The sequence below is a fragment of the Panthera pardus genome, unplaced genomic scaffold (genome assembly GCF_024362965.1).
Source record: "Panthera pardus isolate Hobbes unplaced genomic scaffold, ASM2436296v1 HiC_scaffold_16, whole genome shotgun sequence".
NCBI classification, from domain to species: Eukaryota; Metazoa; Chordata; class Mammalia; order Carnivora; family Felidae; genus Panthera; species Panthera pardus.
The window spans coordinates 54654827-54673546 of record NW_026526721.1 but is presented as its reverse complement, the minus strand read 5'-3'; the positions used below and the strand labels follow the sequence as shown (position 1 = coordinate 54673546).

At 36.7% G+C, this 18720-nt stretch overlaps 1 protein-coding gene across 1 annotated transcript in view; it reads left to right on the top strand.

Moving 5' to 3' along the window:
- The first annotated feature begins 2121 nt into the window (after window positions 1-2121).
- The window catches only part of IFT57 (intraflagellar transport 57), a 53093-nt gene continuing 36494 nt past the window's right edge, over window positions 2122-18720 (top strand). Inside the window, exons 1-5 of the mRNA XM_019448272.2 lie at window positions 2122-2461; window positions 4937-5099; window positions 5923-6041; window positions 8427-8517; window positions 12760-12828. Coding sequence (XP_019303817.1) covers window positions 2250-2461; window positions 4937-5099; window positions 5923-6041; window positions 8427-8517; window positions 12760-12828 — 654 coding nt within the window. The 5' untranslated portion in view covers window positions 2122-2249. The remainder of the gene's footprint in view (window positions 2462-4936; window positions 5100-5922; window positions 6042-8426; window positions 8518-12759; window positions 12829-18720) is intronic.

The following is an 18720-nucleotide window of genomic DNA, read 5'->3' as shown; positions in this document are numbered from 1 at the left end:
GTCAAAACATCTTATGCAGGCAGCATGCCTTGAGTAAACATCTATCTCCCTGGGTGTAACTAATTTACCCATAGCCTTTTTGAGTGTCATTTAAACAGCCACAGGTTGTTTGTTGATTAACCAAGCATCGTAAAGCATGGACCTGAACTTCCATTTTTTTCTCCAATCGTAACAACTATCTTGCAGTCTGAAAGTTACTGAAAGTTACCATTGCATCCCTCGCCCATATATGTGGTGGCTGGAGTGGGGATGTATGAGTGAGAAACACTCTTCCAAGTTAGCAAAGAAAAAGATCAAATCTGCAGTGGAGTACAGTCAAATCCAACTTTCCAATCTATCTTTTTTATTTTTATTTTTTTAAGTTTATTTTTATTTATTTTGAAAGGGAGATGGAGAGCAAGCGTGGGAGGGGCAGAGAGAGAGGGAGACAGAATCCTAAGTAGGTTCCAGGCTACCAGCACAGGGCCTAATGTGGGGCTTGAACTCATGAACTGTGAGATCATGACCTGAGCCAATGTCAAGAGTAGGACCCTTACCTGACAGCCACCCAGGGGCCCCTCCAACCTATCTTTATTAAAATCAACTGGTTAATGACTTGCAGTAGGCCAGTAAAATGTTATTCATTTAAAAAGCAAGACTTGGGGCACCAGGGTGGCTCAGTCCAGTGAGCATCTGACTCTTGATTTCAGCTCTGATTATGATCTCACAGATATGAGAGTGAGTCCCAAGGGCTCTGGGTTGGGCATGGAGCCTGCTTAAGATTATCTCTCTCCCTCTCTCTCTGCCCCTCCTCTTCACTCCCACATGTGCACACACATGCATTCTCTCCCTCTCAAAAAAAAAATTAAAAAATAATAAAAAATAAAAGTTATCTGTGGCTCTTTGAGTTATTTCTAAATTATTGTATGTATTTCCTTTCTCTGGTAAGTGGAAAAAAGTATTTATTTGCCTGATTTTTCACGTTATTAGTATCAGAGAGAAGTTAGGTCTAGACTGATATTAAAATGAAAAGTATTCCTCCACCCATTTTCTAACAAGAACAAAAATATATTACAGATAAATTTCAAACTTCAGTTATGTCAAAAAATGTGAGTCTTCCATATTCTCCAGTAGCAGGTATAATACATCAGAGATCTTTCCCAAATCACATTATAAACACAAACACATTTTCAGCCTCCTCCTACACATTTTCTTCTCCCACGAAATCTCCACACATCCACCATCTACCTCATTTTTTATGCAGCTTTTTGGAAAACTGCTTGATACACAAGCCTTTTTTGAAAACTGTAAAGCTGTGGTCAGCTATGTCTTTCTAATAGCTGCAGAGTACAGTAGGAACTTTTGCAACACAGAGCTGTGGCACAGAGAAATTCAAGACAATCCCCTTTATCTTGATTTTTAACAAGGAACCTCAAAACTTTATGTTACATGTAATGGGCTTGAAACAGATTAATCAACGGGATGTGAACTTAGAATTCATGTTTCGGAGGTAGAACAAATCCTTCCCAACGCCTCCTTTTTGCTCATCTCCTGCCCTTCTTTTCCCCCACCCCTTCCTTTTTCTAGTGCCAGAGTAACAACCGGGAATTATAATATTTCAAGGCTTATAATATACTGTACTGCTAAATGCAGCAAATACAGAAACCTCTTGTTGGAAAGTTCCTGAGATGAAGGGAAACCTACGACACTATTGTTGCAACTTCGAAAAATTCTAATTTTGAGAAGAAAAAGCAAATCATAGTCGTGGGCTACCTTAGCCTTCAACAGTGCACGTCTTCCTTTCTGTTTGATTTTTTTCAAGGCTACCCGTGGATAACTCAGACGCCCGCGGGGCATTGGTCCTTAACCAGCAGGCCCAACCAGCTCCCAGCCAGCTAAGAGCTACAGGGAGATCTCAGCACAAATGCGCTCCGCCCCTCCTTTGCCAGGAGGCGTGCACCCGACGGGGGGGGGGGGGGGGGGGAAGGCCACGCCCCCACGAGGGGCGGGACTGCCTCTCAGCCATCTCCTCCCCAGAGGCTCGGGGCGCTGTCCCGGCGTGACGTCATCCAGAAAGCCCGCCCTGGTTGGAGGGAATTTAGAAGAAAACAGGGCGGGAAGGAGGCGGAGTCTAGTTTCCCTGGAGACGGGTTGCTCGGCGGTCGCTTGGTAACCGGTCGCGGCGGTCCCGTCTGCGGCAACGCAGGCGGCTCAGGCGGCCGAGGTCTGTGGGCCGAAGCCCACGCGGGGCTCTTTCTGCCTGCTCTGTGATGGCGGCTGCGACGGCAGTGGTCACACCCTCAGGTTTGGAGGATGGGGTGTCTCGGTCCCGCGGCGAAGGGGCCGGGGAGGTGGTCGTGGAGCGGGGGCCTGGTGCGGCCTACCACATGTTCGTGGTGATGGAGGACCTGGTGGAGAAGCTGAAGCTACTCCACTACGAGGAGGAACTCCTCCGGAAGAACAACCTGAAGCCCCCGTCCAGGTGGGTGCCCTCGTTCTCCAGCGCCTGGGAGCCGGCCAGGCCCGGGGAGATGCCTCCTCCGCCTTCTGGGGAACCTTGAACGCGAGTTGCACTTGCCTCCATCTTCCTAGGCAGGAAGGGGCACTTCCCCCCGAACTTGGCGACAGAGGCCACGGAGTTCACAGAGTTGAGACTTGGTGTTTTTTAGAGAGAGTAAAGTTTCAGAAACGCAGAAAAGACTGGAAGACGGCTTTCCTAGACTTTAAAGCACCCACGCACCTCCACAAAATGCAAACTGTTCTTTCTGATTATAAAAGTTGTAAAAGAACCTATTGTAGAGGACTCAAAAAAACACAAGAAAGGGTGTAGAAAAAAAATACTGAAATCACCCATAATCTCTTTCCCAAAGATGAATATCACTTTAGCTGCTTCTAGTTTTTGTTTTCCTCTGAGATAATTTGTCTCTACAAGTGGTTAACTGCGGGTACCTAGGACCTTGCTCGACTTTATATGCAGTAAGTAAACTTGTTGATTAATTGTTATGGTTTAAAAGACTCCTGCCTTTGCAGTAACAGTACTCTCAGAAACTAAGAAGTGGAAAAGACAAATGAAACGACAGCTACTGGAACTGTGTCTATCGTACAACCTAAAATTCTGCCCTTGTTCTGGTGGGGAACAGTCCATCATATCCTGAAGTCAATGCCATTAGTTGTTGAGGGTAATGCACAGCTAGCACTTTCTCTTCCAGTTAGTGTAGCTTAGTGATAGATAAATAAGCTAATACTTAGATTTGTTTATTGTGTAAAGTGCAATTTAGATTAAAAATCTGTAGTGATTTCTTTGAATGGGTATAGCTTGGCTAAAATAATTTCCCATGACAGTTTTGATCTCATTAGTCGATCTCTTCCAATAGCTTGAATTTTAAGATATGTAGGCTCTATGTAAACTGCCCATATTGCTAAGTCGGTCTATAATAAAAGTTAGAGGAAAAAGTAGTGTTGCTTGATCCATGATAGAAATTGTGAGATTGAGAGTTATTACATAAATGAATTAAACAGGATAATATAAATAACCAACATTTTCTATGATAAAAATGCATTTTTGCCCCCAAGTATATTTTTCAAACTAAAAGAAAATGGCTTTAAGGCTCTAGTGATATAACCTCAGTACTATTTCCTCAGGAGTTCAGCAGGATATTTTGAATCATGGATTTGAGTGGCAATATCCTAATTTAATGGTTCTCAAGAGTGTGGTCATCAGACCAAAAGCAGTATCACTTGGGAACTTATTAGAAGTGCAGTTCCACGGGCCCTTTCCCTGGTCTACTGTATCAGAAATTTTAGGGGTGGAGCGTAGAAGTCTGTGTTTAACAAGCTTTTCAGGTGATTCTGATGCATGCTAAAGTTTGCAAACCGCTCTACTAGGTCTGGAGGATCTTTCAGTATCCAGTCCTGTGTCATGGAGTTGTCATCAGCCAGTAAGGAAAAGATGAATTTTTAGCAGTGGGTACTTTGAAGGGGTTGTGAACATATACCTGGAAGAACTTCATTACCTTTTTCTTCCCAGCCATCTCTTACCTTTCAAAACATTTACACTTACCCTGCAGGACAAACTTTGGAAAACATGAAAGAGTAGACTGCTGATTCTTATTTAAAATAGTTATAATAGCTATAAATATAGTTATGAACATAATGGCAATAACTGCACATAAAAGGGCAAAATTAGATCGTTGATCAGCTGACTCAAATGTTGTTAGCAAGTTTTATTCTTAACCTATTTAAGTATAAATCATATTGATCTTCCTAGGACTGTTTTTAGTAGGCTAAGGGATTTAGCAAAAGTCAATAAATGTTTGTTAGACTGTGGATATGCTACTTAGTGGTTATTGAGGCTGGCTGCATCTCAAAACCATATACGAAGCTTTTGGAACATACTTGTACTGGGGCTCTACTCCCAGAAGTTCTGATTTAATTCATGAGGGAATAAGCAATGCTTGGTCCAGTAGCTATAGTTTGAGGAGCTCCTCAGGGGATTCAGCTATGCAGCCAAGATGAGAACAACTGTTTAACATACCCGATAGGTTAGGAACAGTATGTAAAGATACCAGGGACATTGTAAAATATGTAAAAATGCATAGTGAATAATCATAAAGGTCTTTTGTTAAACTCTGAAATTCTCTTTAATTCCAAATTACCATTTTCAAGAGGTACTCTCTTATTAATTATTCCTGACATAAATGATTTTGGCAAAAGTTGTACATGATCAGTTTTTTAACATGCCCTGCATTTACTTGAGTGTAAGTTCTTTGATCTAATATTTTGTGTACAGTAGTAATTACCCTAGTCCTGTTGATTAAAAACTTTAATATGAGTGTTGTGGATTACTGGAAACTTCAAAGGGTGAATTGCAGATTTTTTTTTAATTTAAAAATGTTAAATTAAAATTAAAGCCATTAAAATATTTCATATTCCATCCTCCCCCCTTGTTTTGAAACAGACACTATTTTGCACTGCCTACCAACCCTGGTGAACAGTTCTACATGTTTTGCACTCTTGCTGCTTGGTTGATTAACAAAGCAGGACGCCCCTTTGAGCAACCTCAAGAATATGATGACCCTAATGCAACTATATCTAACATATTATCTGAGCTTCGATCCTTTGTAAGTGTAAATAACTGTCTTCTTTCAGAATGTTGTCAAGTTATGAATTTTAATATTGGTAATTCAACAACATAGATGCTACCCTTTTAGATGAATTGTCTATGAATAACAATATCTATACACACCCAATACATACGTATGTAAAATTATATTTGGGTTTTTTTCAGATAAAACCTCAGAATGGTTGGTATTATAATATTAATGCCACTTCTAAAAATGTTCAATGTACTCTTTGTAGCCCAAAGTAATAATATTTTTCTTAATCTTGTTATGTCTCAGAGGTAAATTTATGGATACTTAGTTCTCCTTCTAAAAAATGCTAGTAGGAAGCTGAAACATTGTATTTTGAAAGGGAACTTTGATTTAATAGACCATGATAGCGGTTGGTTGTACTTTTCATTTCTGACTTTTCCTGGGGGGCATTCAGTAAGAACTTTTGGTATACATGTTATTAACTTTTGACAAGTGATTCATTCTGTCCTTCCTATGGTTGTTTAATGATAGGATACCAAGCTAGTAGCTTTACTGTTTTTTTTGTTTTTGGTTTTTTTTTTTCACCCTAATAGGATCAGTTACTTGTTCTGTCATGGGGTTATTGCCTTTCAATTTGATACCTTTGACAATAAAACATCCTCATTTTCCTTTAGTGTATGTATCAATGGATAGAAAAGATGGACTTCTAAGAAGCAATATAGTTCATTATTTTAAACCATATTTGAGAAATAGAGAAGCAATACACTTTTTCAGGAGTACTTTGCTTAAAATATTTTGACATATGGAATATAAATAACAAATAAGACACTGTATATCTTTTGTATTTCAGGGTAGAACTGCAGATTTTCCTCCTTCAAAATTAAAGTCAGGATTTGGAGAACATATATGCTATGTTCTTGACTGTCTAGCTGAAGAAGCATTAAAATATATTGGTTTCACCTGGAAAAGGTAAAAATTACCCAACCTGACAATGGTAATTTTATGTGGATAGCTTTTTCCTCTGTGGGTTCAGAGCTGTTTAATTGAACTGACAGGGAGTACTTCCTCTTGACTATTCTAAACTGAAAATGCCACAAGTGATTAAAAATGTCTGTGTATAGACAAAACTGGAATATCTGATTTTATCATGCTCTTGCCCAATTCAAATTTAAATAATTATTAAAGGTTCAACTGTAAATGAGTATCTTCATCAATGTAGGAAATTTTTTCAAGGTCTCTTTATTTATATACACAAAGATGGAATATACATGGTGGTAACTGATAGCTGTAGATTTAAGGAAAAAATGGAAATTAATATAGTACTTTAAAATGGGATTTTCCCTTTTTTTATAGATACTGGCCAAGAATAATAGCCATCTGAAGAAGCCACCTGACATTCTCTTAGATCTTGTTTATTGTTTCTTTCTCTGACTTGACAGTGATGTGTTGTTTATATTTCTATGATCATATTTATCCCTTGGTTTTAAACTCATTTGTTTTCAGGTCAGGCTTTCTTGCCAGAAACTATAAACTCTTCATATATACTGTATAGCAGTTAGGATAGCACTTTGTATATCACAGATGCTCACAGCATTTTAAACCATATGAAATAACTAATATTCATCTACTAATGAACTAAAAAATGGCAATTTTATGCTTCAACCTAAATATTATGAGTTAGTGCGGTATAAGGAATAACTATATGATTCAGATTACTTCTTTATTGGACTCCAAGAAAAGTTATGAGATGTGATACTCCATTTGGCATTTTTAAATATTATTAATTTTATTGTCCAATGTGTTCTAAATTCACCTGAAGTGATCCGTTTCTCAACCATTATTCAGTTTTGTACTTCCTTTATTTGTAGGCATATCTAATTCTTGGCCACGTATTGTGATTTTGATAATTTATAAGGACTGTAAATATATGGGGAGGGAAAAGGGGAAAATATTGAAAATAAGCATCAGAGAATATGTCAGCTATGTAATGTGTAGTTTACATAGAAGTTACATATTTATAGATGACTATTTTACTTATTAAATATGTCAAAACAAATCCTAGAAGAACATTGCCTTTTAGACATTATCTAATTCTAATTAATAAAAAAATAGGAAATTTATTTTTTAAATGTTGATTTTTATATTTTGTTAACCTGTCTGAGGTATAGATTTTTAAAATAAGTTTCCAGAAATAAACCTAAGTACTTTTGGGTATTTTTAATATGGGAAATACATGTCACTAATCTTGATGGAGAAATGATTGTTCAATACTTAGTATTAGGACCACTGATTAGATTTTGGAAATAAGCTGGAGCCTTTCTTATTCCATCAAAATAAATTTCAGATTGATGAAAGGTGTAAATGTGAAAAATGAAACTGTAGGAGTACTAAAAAGTCAAAGGTGGTTGAGATGTGTCATGTGAGGGAAAAGCTAGGATCCATGCAAGAAGAGGTTGCCAAGTCTATGTAACAAGAATTGTAAAAATCTTGAATGGCCAAGATTATATAAGTAATAGACTGGAAAAAATAGTTTTAACACAAGTTAAGCAAAGCACCCATTTTCTTAACATACAAAAGGGCAAAGGGCATAAATAGACATTTCACTGGAAAAGAAACACCAATAACTGATTAAACCATGAAAAAGTGTTCAATCATTCTCCTGTGAAAGAAATGCAATAAAACAAGAGAGATTTTTCATGTATATGATTGGCAAAGATTAACATTTATTTACAATATTGGTGAACATGTGGAAATGGAGTCACTGTTTTTGGGAATGTGAAGTAGGGTAACATTTTGGAAGTTGGTTTTTGGTGATATACGTCAAAACAATACAATGTACAAAGTTGTTGACCCAGCTATTCGTTTTACTGGTATAAATTAATTGTAATTGATAGACGTAAAGATAAATGTACAAGGATGATCTTTGTAAAATTGTTTAGTAAAAAAAACCAGAAACCACCTCAATGTTCATCCATAGTTGCTAATTAAATTAGTTATGGTACTATTTAACAGTTCAATGGAATACAGTGCCGGGGGGTGGGGGGGAGAGAAAAATGTATATGTACTTAAATGTGGTATATTAGTAAGTGAAAAAAGTATATTGGGTAACTATATGCATGTTACCATCCTAATTGTGTAAATTTATTCTTTAAATTTGGAGAGAAACATTTTTGCTTCTTTATGTAGAAAGTTTCAAAAAGAGTACATCAAACATGTAATGGTGATTATGGAAGGCAGGTAGAAAAGGATAATATCTGGTGTAGAAGGGATTCTTAATATTCACATTATACCTTTTTGTCATGCTAAAATGCTTTGTTTTTAACTCTCCTCTCATACTAAGCTTTATTATTTTAGACCAACATACCCAGTGGAAGAATTAGAAGAAGAAACTGTCCCAGAAGATGATGCAGAATTAACATTAAATAAAGTGGATGAAGAATTTGTGGTATGTGTGTTGCTGAACTTTTTGTTTTTGTTTTTGTTTTGGATTTCTTTCCCTTCCCTTAATTCCCCCAGATTTCCATTTTCAGGAATATATTTTGTTTCATTGTTTCTAGAGAAGAAAAGCTTTTAAATAGTGTACCCAGTATCAGTTGTTTAGACTTTTGGTTAAGTTAATGCTCATGGTTTCTAATGACTGAGGTCTGAATTATAGTCAAGGTTCTTAAACTATAGACAGGAAATAGTGAACTGCTAGTTATATGAGTAACCATTTTATTAGCAACCATTCTTGATTTTAAATAGGCTATAAATAATAAAGAACTTAAAAAGAACAGTAGTATTTAGGATTAATATATTCTGCTTCATAAGAACAGTATTAATTTCTCAGGGACTTCTGTATGCTTCTAAAATTAGAATAAGTACCACCCGTTAGGAATTTTTAAAAATACTTATAAATACCAACATTATTTAAATTGTTGGGCAGTATCTTGGCCTTTACCATTCTTAACATTCTATTTATATTCTGAAACTAAATAATCAAGTCTATAACAGATTAGACAACTAACATGGTAGAGACAAAGAAGACTTTCTCATAACCAGAGATGGATTGACCATGGTGTTTTAGGAAGTATAATGTGATCTGAAATTGAAATAGCAGGAAAAAACCCTTTTTTAAAGTGTACTTTACTGTCATAAACCAATTACATTTTCAAGGTGAATTTTTAAATAAGTAGATAATAAGTATATTCTATTATTTCAGCTTAATTTATTATGTGATTATATACTACAAAGATATTAATCACTGCATCATTTTATAGCAAATGCTGAAAATAACCATTAAATAAATTAGACTATATCCAAATAGTAGAATATTGTATAGCCATTAAGATTGTTTACAAAGAAATGTTATTGACATAGGGATGATAACTTATGCTGTATGCATAAATTCAAGTATGTAAAATATACAAAAAAAGAAAAAATAACAGTATGTCAACATTAGTTACATATGGATAGAAAGATTATGGATGATTATTTTCTTTTCTGTGCTTCTTTGTATTATCAAAGTTTTTAATGTGTCTTATCAGAGCATAAATATTTTAAACTGTAAATATAAAAAAGATCATTCTGTTATTTACAGAAGGAAAAAGACCATTGTAAAACTAATGAATTTAATAGATATCTTTTTAAATATGACACATTTAAAAAATTAAGGTAAATGTATATTCATTCTGCATGTGTTTTATTGAGCACCTATTGGGCAAGACGCTGGTGGAACTGTATGTACAAAGGCTCTGAGGCAGGAAGGAGCTTAGCTTGATCAAGGATCTGAGAAAAGACCACTGGGGCCAGATACCCTAAATGAGGCGGGGTGTGTGTGTGTGTGTGTGTGTGTGTGTGTGTGTGTGTGTGTGAGATAAGATTAACAAGGAAGATAGACCAAGTCCAGATCATTTTCGCCATTTTTAAGGAGTTTAGACTTTTTTCTTGTGTAATAGATCTTTTCATTCAGGCCCAGAGAACGTTAAGTTCTCACATATTGCCAATTGTTCACCTCATTAATTTTACTCAGGTATTTTCCTCATCTTGTCTTTTTAGTAACTGTTTATTAGTTAATGGTTTATGAACAGAAACCTGGTCCTAGCGCATCAACTTTTAGCTTCAGAGACATAACTGAAACCTGCCAGTCAGGGGAAAAAAAAAAGGTACAAAAACCTACTAGCCAGAAAGAAAGCTCTGAAGGTGGAAACCAAATTTACACTTTTTTTGTACCTCTACGTTATTGTACAGTGCTTGGTGCAAAGTGGATATTCATTAAATATTTGACTACCAAATCAGCTGTCAGTAAATTGCTGTGTAACTTGTAGAAATTATAGCTGATTTTTTTCTGAGAACCCTTTGAAGTCCAAAGCAGCATCATTAGGTATGTAAATTAGAGATACAAACTAGAAAGCAGCCTCTTTGCACATTTCTTCCCAACTATAAGGTAAAGTCCTTCTACTGTCATAAGACCAAACTGAAGGCCTTCTTCAAAGGCCTGAGGCTGTTAGTTAGTTCCCTTATGTCAAGTCTCTTGAATTTTTTCCTTTTTTATTTCTTTCTTTTTCCCTTTCTTTCTCTCTTTCTCTCTTTCTCTCTCTCTTTCTCTTTCTTTCTTTCTTTCTTTCTTTCTTTCTTTCTTTCTTTCTTTCTTTCTTTCTTTTTCTTATCATATTCTAAGGAGCCCTCAGTTACCTCTCCCATTCCTTTTGTTAAGGAGATCAGTGCTAAAAAGCATTTGGACAGTGGGATGTTACATTATTTTGTTGCCAGAGTTTGAGGTGGCTCAAGGATGGAAAAGATTAATTTCTGACAGAGTAAAATTCTGCTATAATCATCTAGAAACTAGAATCCTTCAGTTTTAGACTTGTCATATCAAGGTAGGACACACTGATAACTGTTAAAAAGGTAAAACAAGTATTGGTCACAAAACAATATTTTTACCTGCTGTATATAATCAGATACTTAGTAATTGGCAGTTAGAGAAGTAAAAGGGTATATGCTAAGCAAAGAAACAGTAGGAAATTGTTCAGTGTCTTCTAAATAACCAAAATCAGAATACTCCATTTATTTTAAAGCTTTTTTGGTAAGTCTGTTTATATTCAAATTGCTTTTGAATACTGTCTTAATAATATTTAGTAACAAATCTTTTTTTTGACTGCCTACTATTAAAGCTTTTTGCCTATTAGTGTTTAATCCAGTACTAATTCAACAAGTATTTATTGATCCTCTATGTAAACTGTACTGATTAGGTTATTGTAAAAGCATAATAAACTTGTCTCTTCTCCCATGGGCATCAAGTCATTGGCGTTTCAGTCATTTACTCTCGTTGTTAAGTAGGTCATCATTAGTGCAAACACAGAATAAACTGAGCCGCGTCTCAAAGGTGTGCATCTGCATTTGTGGTTAAGGTTTAAGATGTAAACAGTTACATCAATTTTGTGTACACCTCTATGCTCCACTGCTCCTCCTCCCTAAAAATGTAAATGTAAAAAAATGTAAACATAAAAAAGTAAATGTCAGTTGAGTCTATTTATACTCTGCATTTACATTGGTTCATATTTTACAAAAATCTTTCCAGTTCCCCAAAGATTAGCATAGTTCTCATAACTTACCTTAGTGGCCCCACCCCCCAGAGTTTCAGAGTGATCTGGGATGGGACCTTAGAATTTGCATCCTAACAAGTTCCCAGGTGATGCTGATGCTGTGGTCTCAGAACCACATTTTGAGAACCACTGTCTTACATCCTTCTAAATTCTTAAAGATCACTGTATGTGTGGAAGTGTCCAACAAATAATTTTTTCCTTTGAGGACCAAGCTCCATTTGCTGTATTACCACGTCCTTAAGCCTGGGTTATTGTTAAATTTGTTTCACCTGCTATGTCACTTATCACCACAGAGACATTTGAAGAGAAAGGGGAGCTAATTTTTTGACCTTCATGCTTTAGAACCTGCTCAAGACTTCATATTTACTGTATATTGGGGAGGGGATTGCCTCTCAAAGGGTCACTTCTGACCCTACTGCCCACACCAATTGGCCCAGGGGTCAGAACCAACTTTGAATCTACATCAACTATCCTTTAAGATAGTTAATATCTAAGATACAAGGTTAGTATCTCAAATATATATTTATATCTTTAAATAGATTTAATATTTTAATATCTTTAAATAGACCTAGGGCCCATGGGCCAAAGAGTACTAATGACTAAACTTAGTAATTTATTAAACTTGAACATATAAGAGATGAGATGTCAAAAATATGAATTAATGGGATTGGTCCACAGTGCAGGTGAGAATATTCTGTGTCTGTCAACTTCATTTTTGTCCATTTTAGTCATGTTACTCAAAATTGACATTAACTCCTTCCATTATCTTTCTATTTCATATATACCACACTGTACTGTTTCTTATTCTTATGCTTATTTATCCCTAGTTTTATAGTAATGGCTCTTCCTTCTTCCTTGTTTTTCTTTTTTCAGTAACTATAAAAAGGCCCTGTTGTAAAAGACACCATTAAAACCTCTAAAAACAGATGACCTGTTAATAACATTATGCCCTAGTTTACACACACTACCAGGCTTTTAAATACCCTTTCCTGCATTGGTCTTTATATTGAGCTTAGTATATTGTGTATGTAAAAACTGGAAATACATTTTTTAAATTGTAACTTTTTATAATTATTAACTTTTAAAACTCTTATTTTTCTAAGGAAGAGGAGACAGACAATGAAGAAAACTTTATTGATCTCAACGTTTTGAAGGCCCAGACATATCGCTTGGTAAGTTACATGGAATACACACAGGACCAACAAGCAGTCAGTATACTTGTTCTGCTGAAAGTTGAAACAAGTAGAAACCATTGTTTGCTATTGTTTTGTGCATGATGTGAAAAGTAGCTCTCAAAAGTTGTTTCCTATATATAAAATGTTATAATTATAGCAAATAAAAAATCTGGAGGGTCGAGTGAGACAGCCTCTAATCTGTACCATGGAAAATCCACATACTGCTTCTCATATAAACTGAAAATAACTCATTTGTCATTTTTATTATAGAAAGACATTATTTGATTTCAAGTTATTTTCCATTCTAATTGACTAGTATTGAATGGTCTTGATTATAGGAAAATACTTAAATGGTAATTCTTTGAAATTAAAATGGATTATTTTAAGACTGGTATATGGATAAAGTAGTCAGACCTTGCTTTAAGTCAGTGTAGGCTTATGTTAATTAGGAAATAAATGTAGTCTATAAATGAGAACCCACTCAATGAAATGTTTCCTTTTTTTAAAAAAATTATTTTTAATGTTTATTTTTGAGAGAAGTGAGAGACAGAGCACAATCAGGGGAGGGGCAGAGAGAGAGGGAGACACAGTCCGAAGCAGGCTCCAGGCTCTGAGCTGTCAGCACAGAGCCTGATGCAGGGCTTGAACTCACAAACCAAGAGATCATGACCTGAGCTAAAGTCAGAGGCTTAACCACCTAAGTCACCCAGGAGCCCCTCAATGAGATATTTCAAAAGTACATGTAGGATTTTTGTATTTCATTATATATATGTATTCACATAAATGATACTTAATTGTTCAAAAAGGTATGCATGGAATATAATATTTTTTTTAATGTTTTAACTGTTTTATTTTAAGTGTATTTATTTTTGAGAGAAAGAGAGAAACAGACCACGAGCAGGATAGGGGCAGAGAGAGAGAGAGAGAGAGAGAGAGAGAGAGAGAGAGAATCCCAAGCAGTCTCTGTGCTGTCAGGATGGAGCCTGATGAAGGTCTCAATCCCATGAACTGTGACATCACAACCTGAGCCGAAATCAAGAGTCGGACGCTCACCTGACTGAGCCACCCAGATGCTCCTGGAATGTAATATTCTTATTTGCCCTTTATTTAACTTTTCTTGTCTAAATTCTACAAACAAGTTTGAAACTTCCTTGGCCATCCCACCCCAGGACGATCTCTTCATTTATCATTTACTGCCTTAGTATCATTAGTCAGCATTATTTATAATTGTTAATGATATGTGTGTTTTCTGCCCACCTTGAGATGCAATAAAACATAACGTACAATATTGTGGCTAACTTGCCTGAATGTGTGAGTTGACTTTTAATACATTTATATTCTCCATAGCATAACACAGAAGATGCCAAATACATGAATTCATTCATTCATTCTTAAATGAATTAGTGTATTTTTATTGCTCAATTGAAAACTGAGAATATAATATAATCTGATACAGTATATCAGAATAATATGTTAACATTTAAATTCAAACAGATAAACTCCAGTTGTAACAGTACTTTGGTAGTACTTTATAGTTTTCAAAGTACAGTTGACCCTGAACAACACGGGTTTGCACTGCACAGGTGCACTTACCCATGGATTTTTTTCACAATGGATACAGTACAATACTATAAATGTACTTTCTTTATGTTTTTCTCAATAGCATTTTCTTTTGTCTTTATTGTAAGAATACAGTATGTAATGCATATAACATACAAAATGTGCATTAATTGACTATGTTATCACTAAGGCTTCCAGTCAGTAGTAGGCTATTAGAAGTTAGGGTTTGGGGAGTCAAAAGTTAGTCCCAGATCTTTGATTATGTAGGGGTCAGCACCCCCCTAACTCCAGCGTTGTTCAAGGGTCAACTGCACTTTAAAATACATCCTTTATTGACCTTGTGAAGGGTTTGGGTAGATGTTGTTATCTTAATTGTACAGATACAAAAACTGAAATTTATAATCTTTGGACAGTTTACTCTTTTAAAAAACTAATAAGATTGCAGTAGCTGAATTTGAATTGTTTGTTCTAAACTCCCAAGTCTATTACTTTTTTCCCTTTACACCATACAAGAGTTCAGCAGGTAGGTATAGTTTGTTTGATTCCTACCTTAAACAAGGACACTGTGGTGCTTGATGTTCCTAAGTGTTGAAGATGATAATGAAGTTCTCCTAAAGTATGAGGGGGAAAAAAGTGATGGATATACAATTATTCTCAGAACGAAACTGTCATTTGTGTTATTCATTCTTCCGTTGATAGTATAAATAGAACCTCTAAAGGCCACCTGGGATTCCCTCTGGATAAAGTAGTTTGAGAATTAGAAGGGGTTTAAGTAATTTCATTTGCCTCTATCACTACTCTAAGTTCCTGTTTGTCCTGATTTCAGTTTTTACTTTAAACTATTTAAGTTTTCCCCTACCTATGCCTTTGTAAGTTATCTAGGTATTAGATTCTTTGGACAAATATTATATAACATAAACCCCTTCAAGCTGAGGCTATGTGTGGTTGTATTTTCACAAGAGGAAGAAGTCTGAACACCAGGTGTTTGTGGATGGTCAGCCACAAAGTTCTAATGAGGCAGAAAACCCTTTCATATTTTAAAAAATCTGGCATGCTTATGATGTTGCCCACTAAAGCCGTCTGCCTGAGACAGCTGTATCTGACTCTACCTTATGATGGCTTAGGCTGCTCTTTCCCCAAGACAGAACTGCTATATAGGTTAGTAACATAGATTTAAGATTTTATGTTTCATGCAGCAGGTGGACTCACAATGCAGAGGAAATATTATTTTAGCAAAGTTGCATGCAGTGAGTTTTTTGCTAGAATAAAAATGACATGTACTCTCTAGGAAATTGATGTACTAAATGTAGATGTGACTGTGCCACTCTAGCCATTTATGGATTATAACAGTCCTCTCTACCTGTGATTTTGAAAACATAGATGCTTCTCCAATCATTCTCTGTTCTCTCACCTTGCTTTATTTTTCTTTACAGACCCTGGCAACATATTAATTTCTATCTATTGTCTATCTCAGTCACTAGAGTGCTCTCTCCTCTGAGTGGGAGCTTTCTTTACTACTTTTTCACCTGTGCCGGGTGTGTAGAGACTGCTCAGTACTGAATAATATTGAAGGAATACGTGCAGAAATGAATGCTATTTTACATTTACAATTTTATAGGCAAGGTATAGCTTAATTTTCATAGAGAAAAGAACTGCTCAACTATAATTACTTCCTCTTCTATGTACCAGGTATGATAATGCAGGGAGAAATCCACTTATATTCCCTTCTTTCACTAAATAAAGTGATACCTAGATACTAAAAAGTGTGCTTGCTCTTAAGGATCGTGATAATGCAAGAAGATGAGCCTGTACAGCATCTTCTTGAGATTTGTGGTAAATCGAGCGAGAGAGAATGTAAATGGAAAAGACGTGTTGCAGATGATGTTCTCTGAAAGTGGACACTGAGACAGGGTTTGTGGTGCAAGATGTTGATTATGAAAGGAAGGGAGAAGACTTGGGCTGGGAGAGAAGCCTAGCTGTGATTCAGGCCTGACAAAACCTGGGGCAACTTGCTGAAGAGCTCTGGACCAAATGCTGCCTGCTTGGCCCCGTCACTGGAGGCAGGCTGCCCTGGGAAGGACATGCGGCCAGGTCGAGGTGGCTCTCTGCAGGTAAGACAGCCTGAGGGGGCTGACAGCAGCAAGCTGTCTGCTGGCCACGTCCTTCCTTGAGAGGGGACCTGGTGGTCCATCTTCCTGACTACCACAACATATTTAAATCCTGCAGCTGCTAATTAGAAGAATTTGTAAAGAGATACTATGTACCCACTGACTAAATTTTGAAGTGTCTACTCGGATCATGACATAGCAGTAGTGTTTCACGAACCCTGAAAATGTTGTTCTAAGAAAATGGTTCCTCTGATCATTGGTGTATGCTTACAGTGATGAAGCTGGTTTGTTTTGGAAGCACTTGTTTTTCAGAACATTTCTTTACTCTCAGGTTTAAAAAGTATGTTTTAAAGTTACTTTATTCTGTGCCCCCCCCCATTCTCTTACACCCCTTATGGCTTTGTCAAATATAATACTTTGCAAGAAAATAACTTTTACAATTAGCAAGGGATTGCTATATCTTCCAAGGTTTTATTTATAGGTTATTTGAATTTTGATATAGCTTTTCTTAGAAGAAAAAAAGATATAAATATTAGTCTTCAAGGCTAGCCCACAAAGTTCTACATTCTCTCTGCCCCTCTGATTTCCTGAATTGTCTTGAAATCCAAAATTTAGCCAAAAACTCCTTGGGGGTGGTCATGGGGAAGACACTGGTGTCGTATTAAAGATCTCACAGTTGGGCAGAGCCCCTGATGGGTAGGGGGACAGTAGAATTTCAGAGATGTGAGGGGCGGGAGCAGGAAAGGAAGGCCCTGGCGGCAAGGTGTTAGGCAGGTGTTTAGGCCATTTCTAGCTCTGTCTCGAGTATGTTAACTGGAAACTGCCTGCACGGTTGTGGCAGCTACACTGTAATTACAAGTGGTCTTTGTTGCTCCCCTCCATTCTGAAGCTCAGTGGAGTCGTAGCAGCAGTGTTGTGGCAGCATAACACAGATGTGTCATTCTCCTCCCCCAGTGGAAAAAAAGATGGGAGGGAAGCTGTGCGCTCGAGTTCTATTTTTAAATGTCCATCACTTCATTTCAAAACATTTTTTCAAACATGCCATAGATACCATTCTTCCTTGAGATGCTAAATTTGAGGTTTTAGAAACCAAATTCTGAGTTAGACAGCATAAAACCAACTATCTCAAAAGGTTTAAACACAATTGGTTTTTAATTACTTAGCAAAAAATTCATTGTACCAAGAATGAGAGAATTTTTAGCTTAAAAAGCAAAAGCTGTAAGGAAGCAAAAATCTGGGCTTAGAATAAAAATGTCATCTCAGTTTTTGAGTGTCATTGTGGCAAGCCCACAATATTGTAATCAAAAAAGGGAAGAAGATGTATCTACTTTGGTTAATATCTTAAATACTTTAAATTTTCTTCATTTTACATTGGATTTACATTTCACTTCTTGACACAATGTCCTTTCTGAGTAACATAGGAAAAAAGCACTGTTCTGAAATATAACTTGCCCCCTGGGTTTCCACTGGTTCTGATTCCTGCTTGAAGAAAATGGTTTTTCTTCTCCTTTCCTAAAACATTTGAGTGTTTGTCCTCCTGTGTTGTGACTGTGAGAAGTCTGTGGTTGGTGTTTCACAGGAGAAACAATTAAAGCACCACATGTCTGAGCGTGATGGAACGCCTTATGACTGAGTAAATGCTTTTATTTCTCTGGTAACTAACCTGTACCACCCCATCAGTTTTATATCTGGAGGTGAATAGAAAATGTAGGTTAGAGAAAAGAAGCTGTACTCCACACTGCTCAGAAGGAGCTCAAATGGCAGTTCTTGCTGGGTGTAAAAGAGAGTTTTGCTTGATCTTTTACTGTAGCTTTTGAATCCACCCTTGGAATAGGAAAGATTCTTCCTTCCATCCTGATTTTATTGTGAGTCTAAAAAGGAGTAGGAAGCAAGGACTTTTCAAGGTCCTTTCCAGATCTGAGTCCATACCTTCAACACTGGCTCCATGGTGAAGAGTAAGCCTTGGCTAAATTTCTGACTGCATGTCAGTTGAGCACCTGACTCTTGATTTCAGCTCTGGTCATGATCTTAGGGTCGTGAGATCAAGCCCCACCTTGGGCTCTGTCCTGGGCATGGAGCCTACCTAAGATTCTCATTCTCTCTCTCTCTCTCTCTCCCCCTCTCCCTCTCCCTCTCCCTCTCTCCCCCTCCCACCCTCTCTCCCTCCACCCCTCCCCTGCTTGTTCACTCGCTCCCAAAAAAAAAAAAAAAATTCTGACTG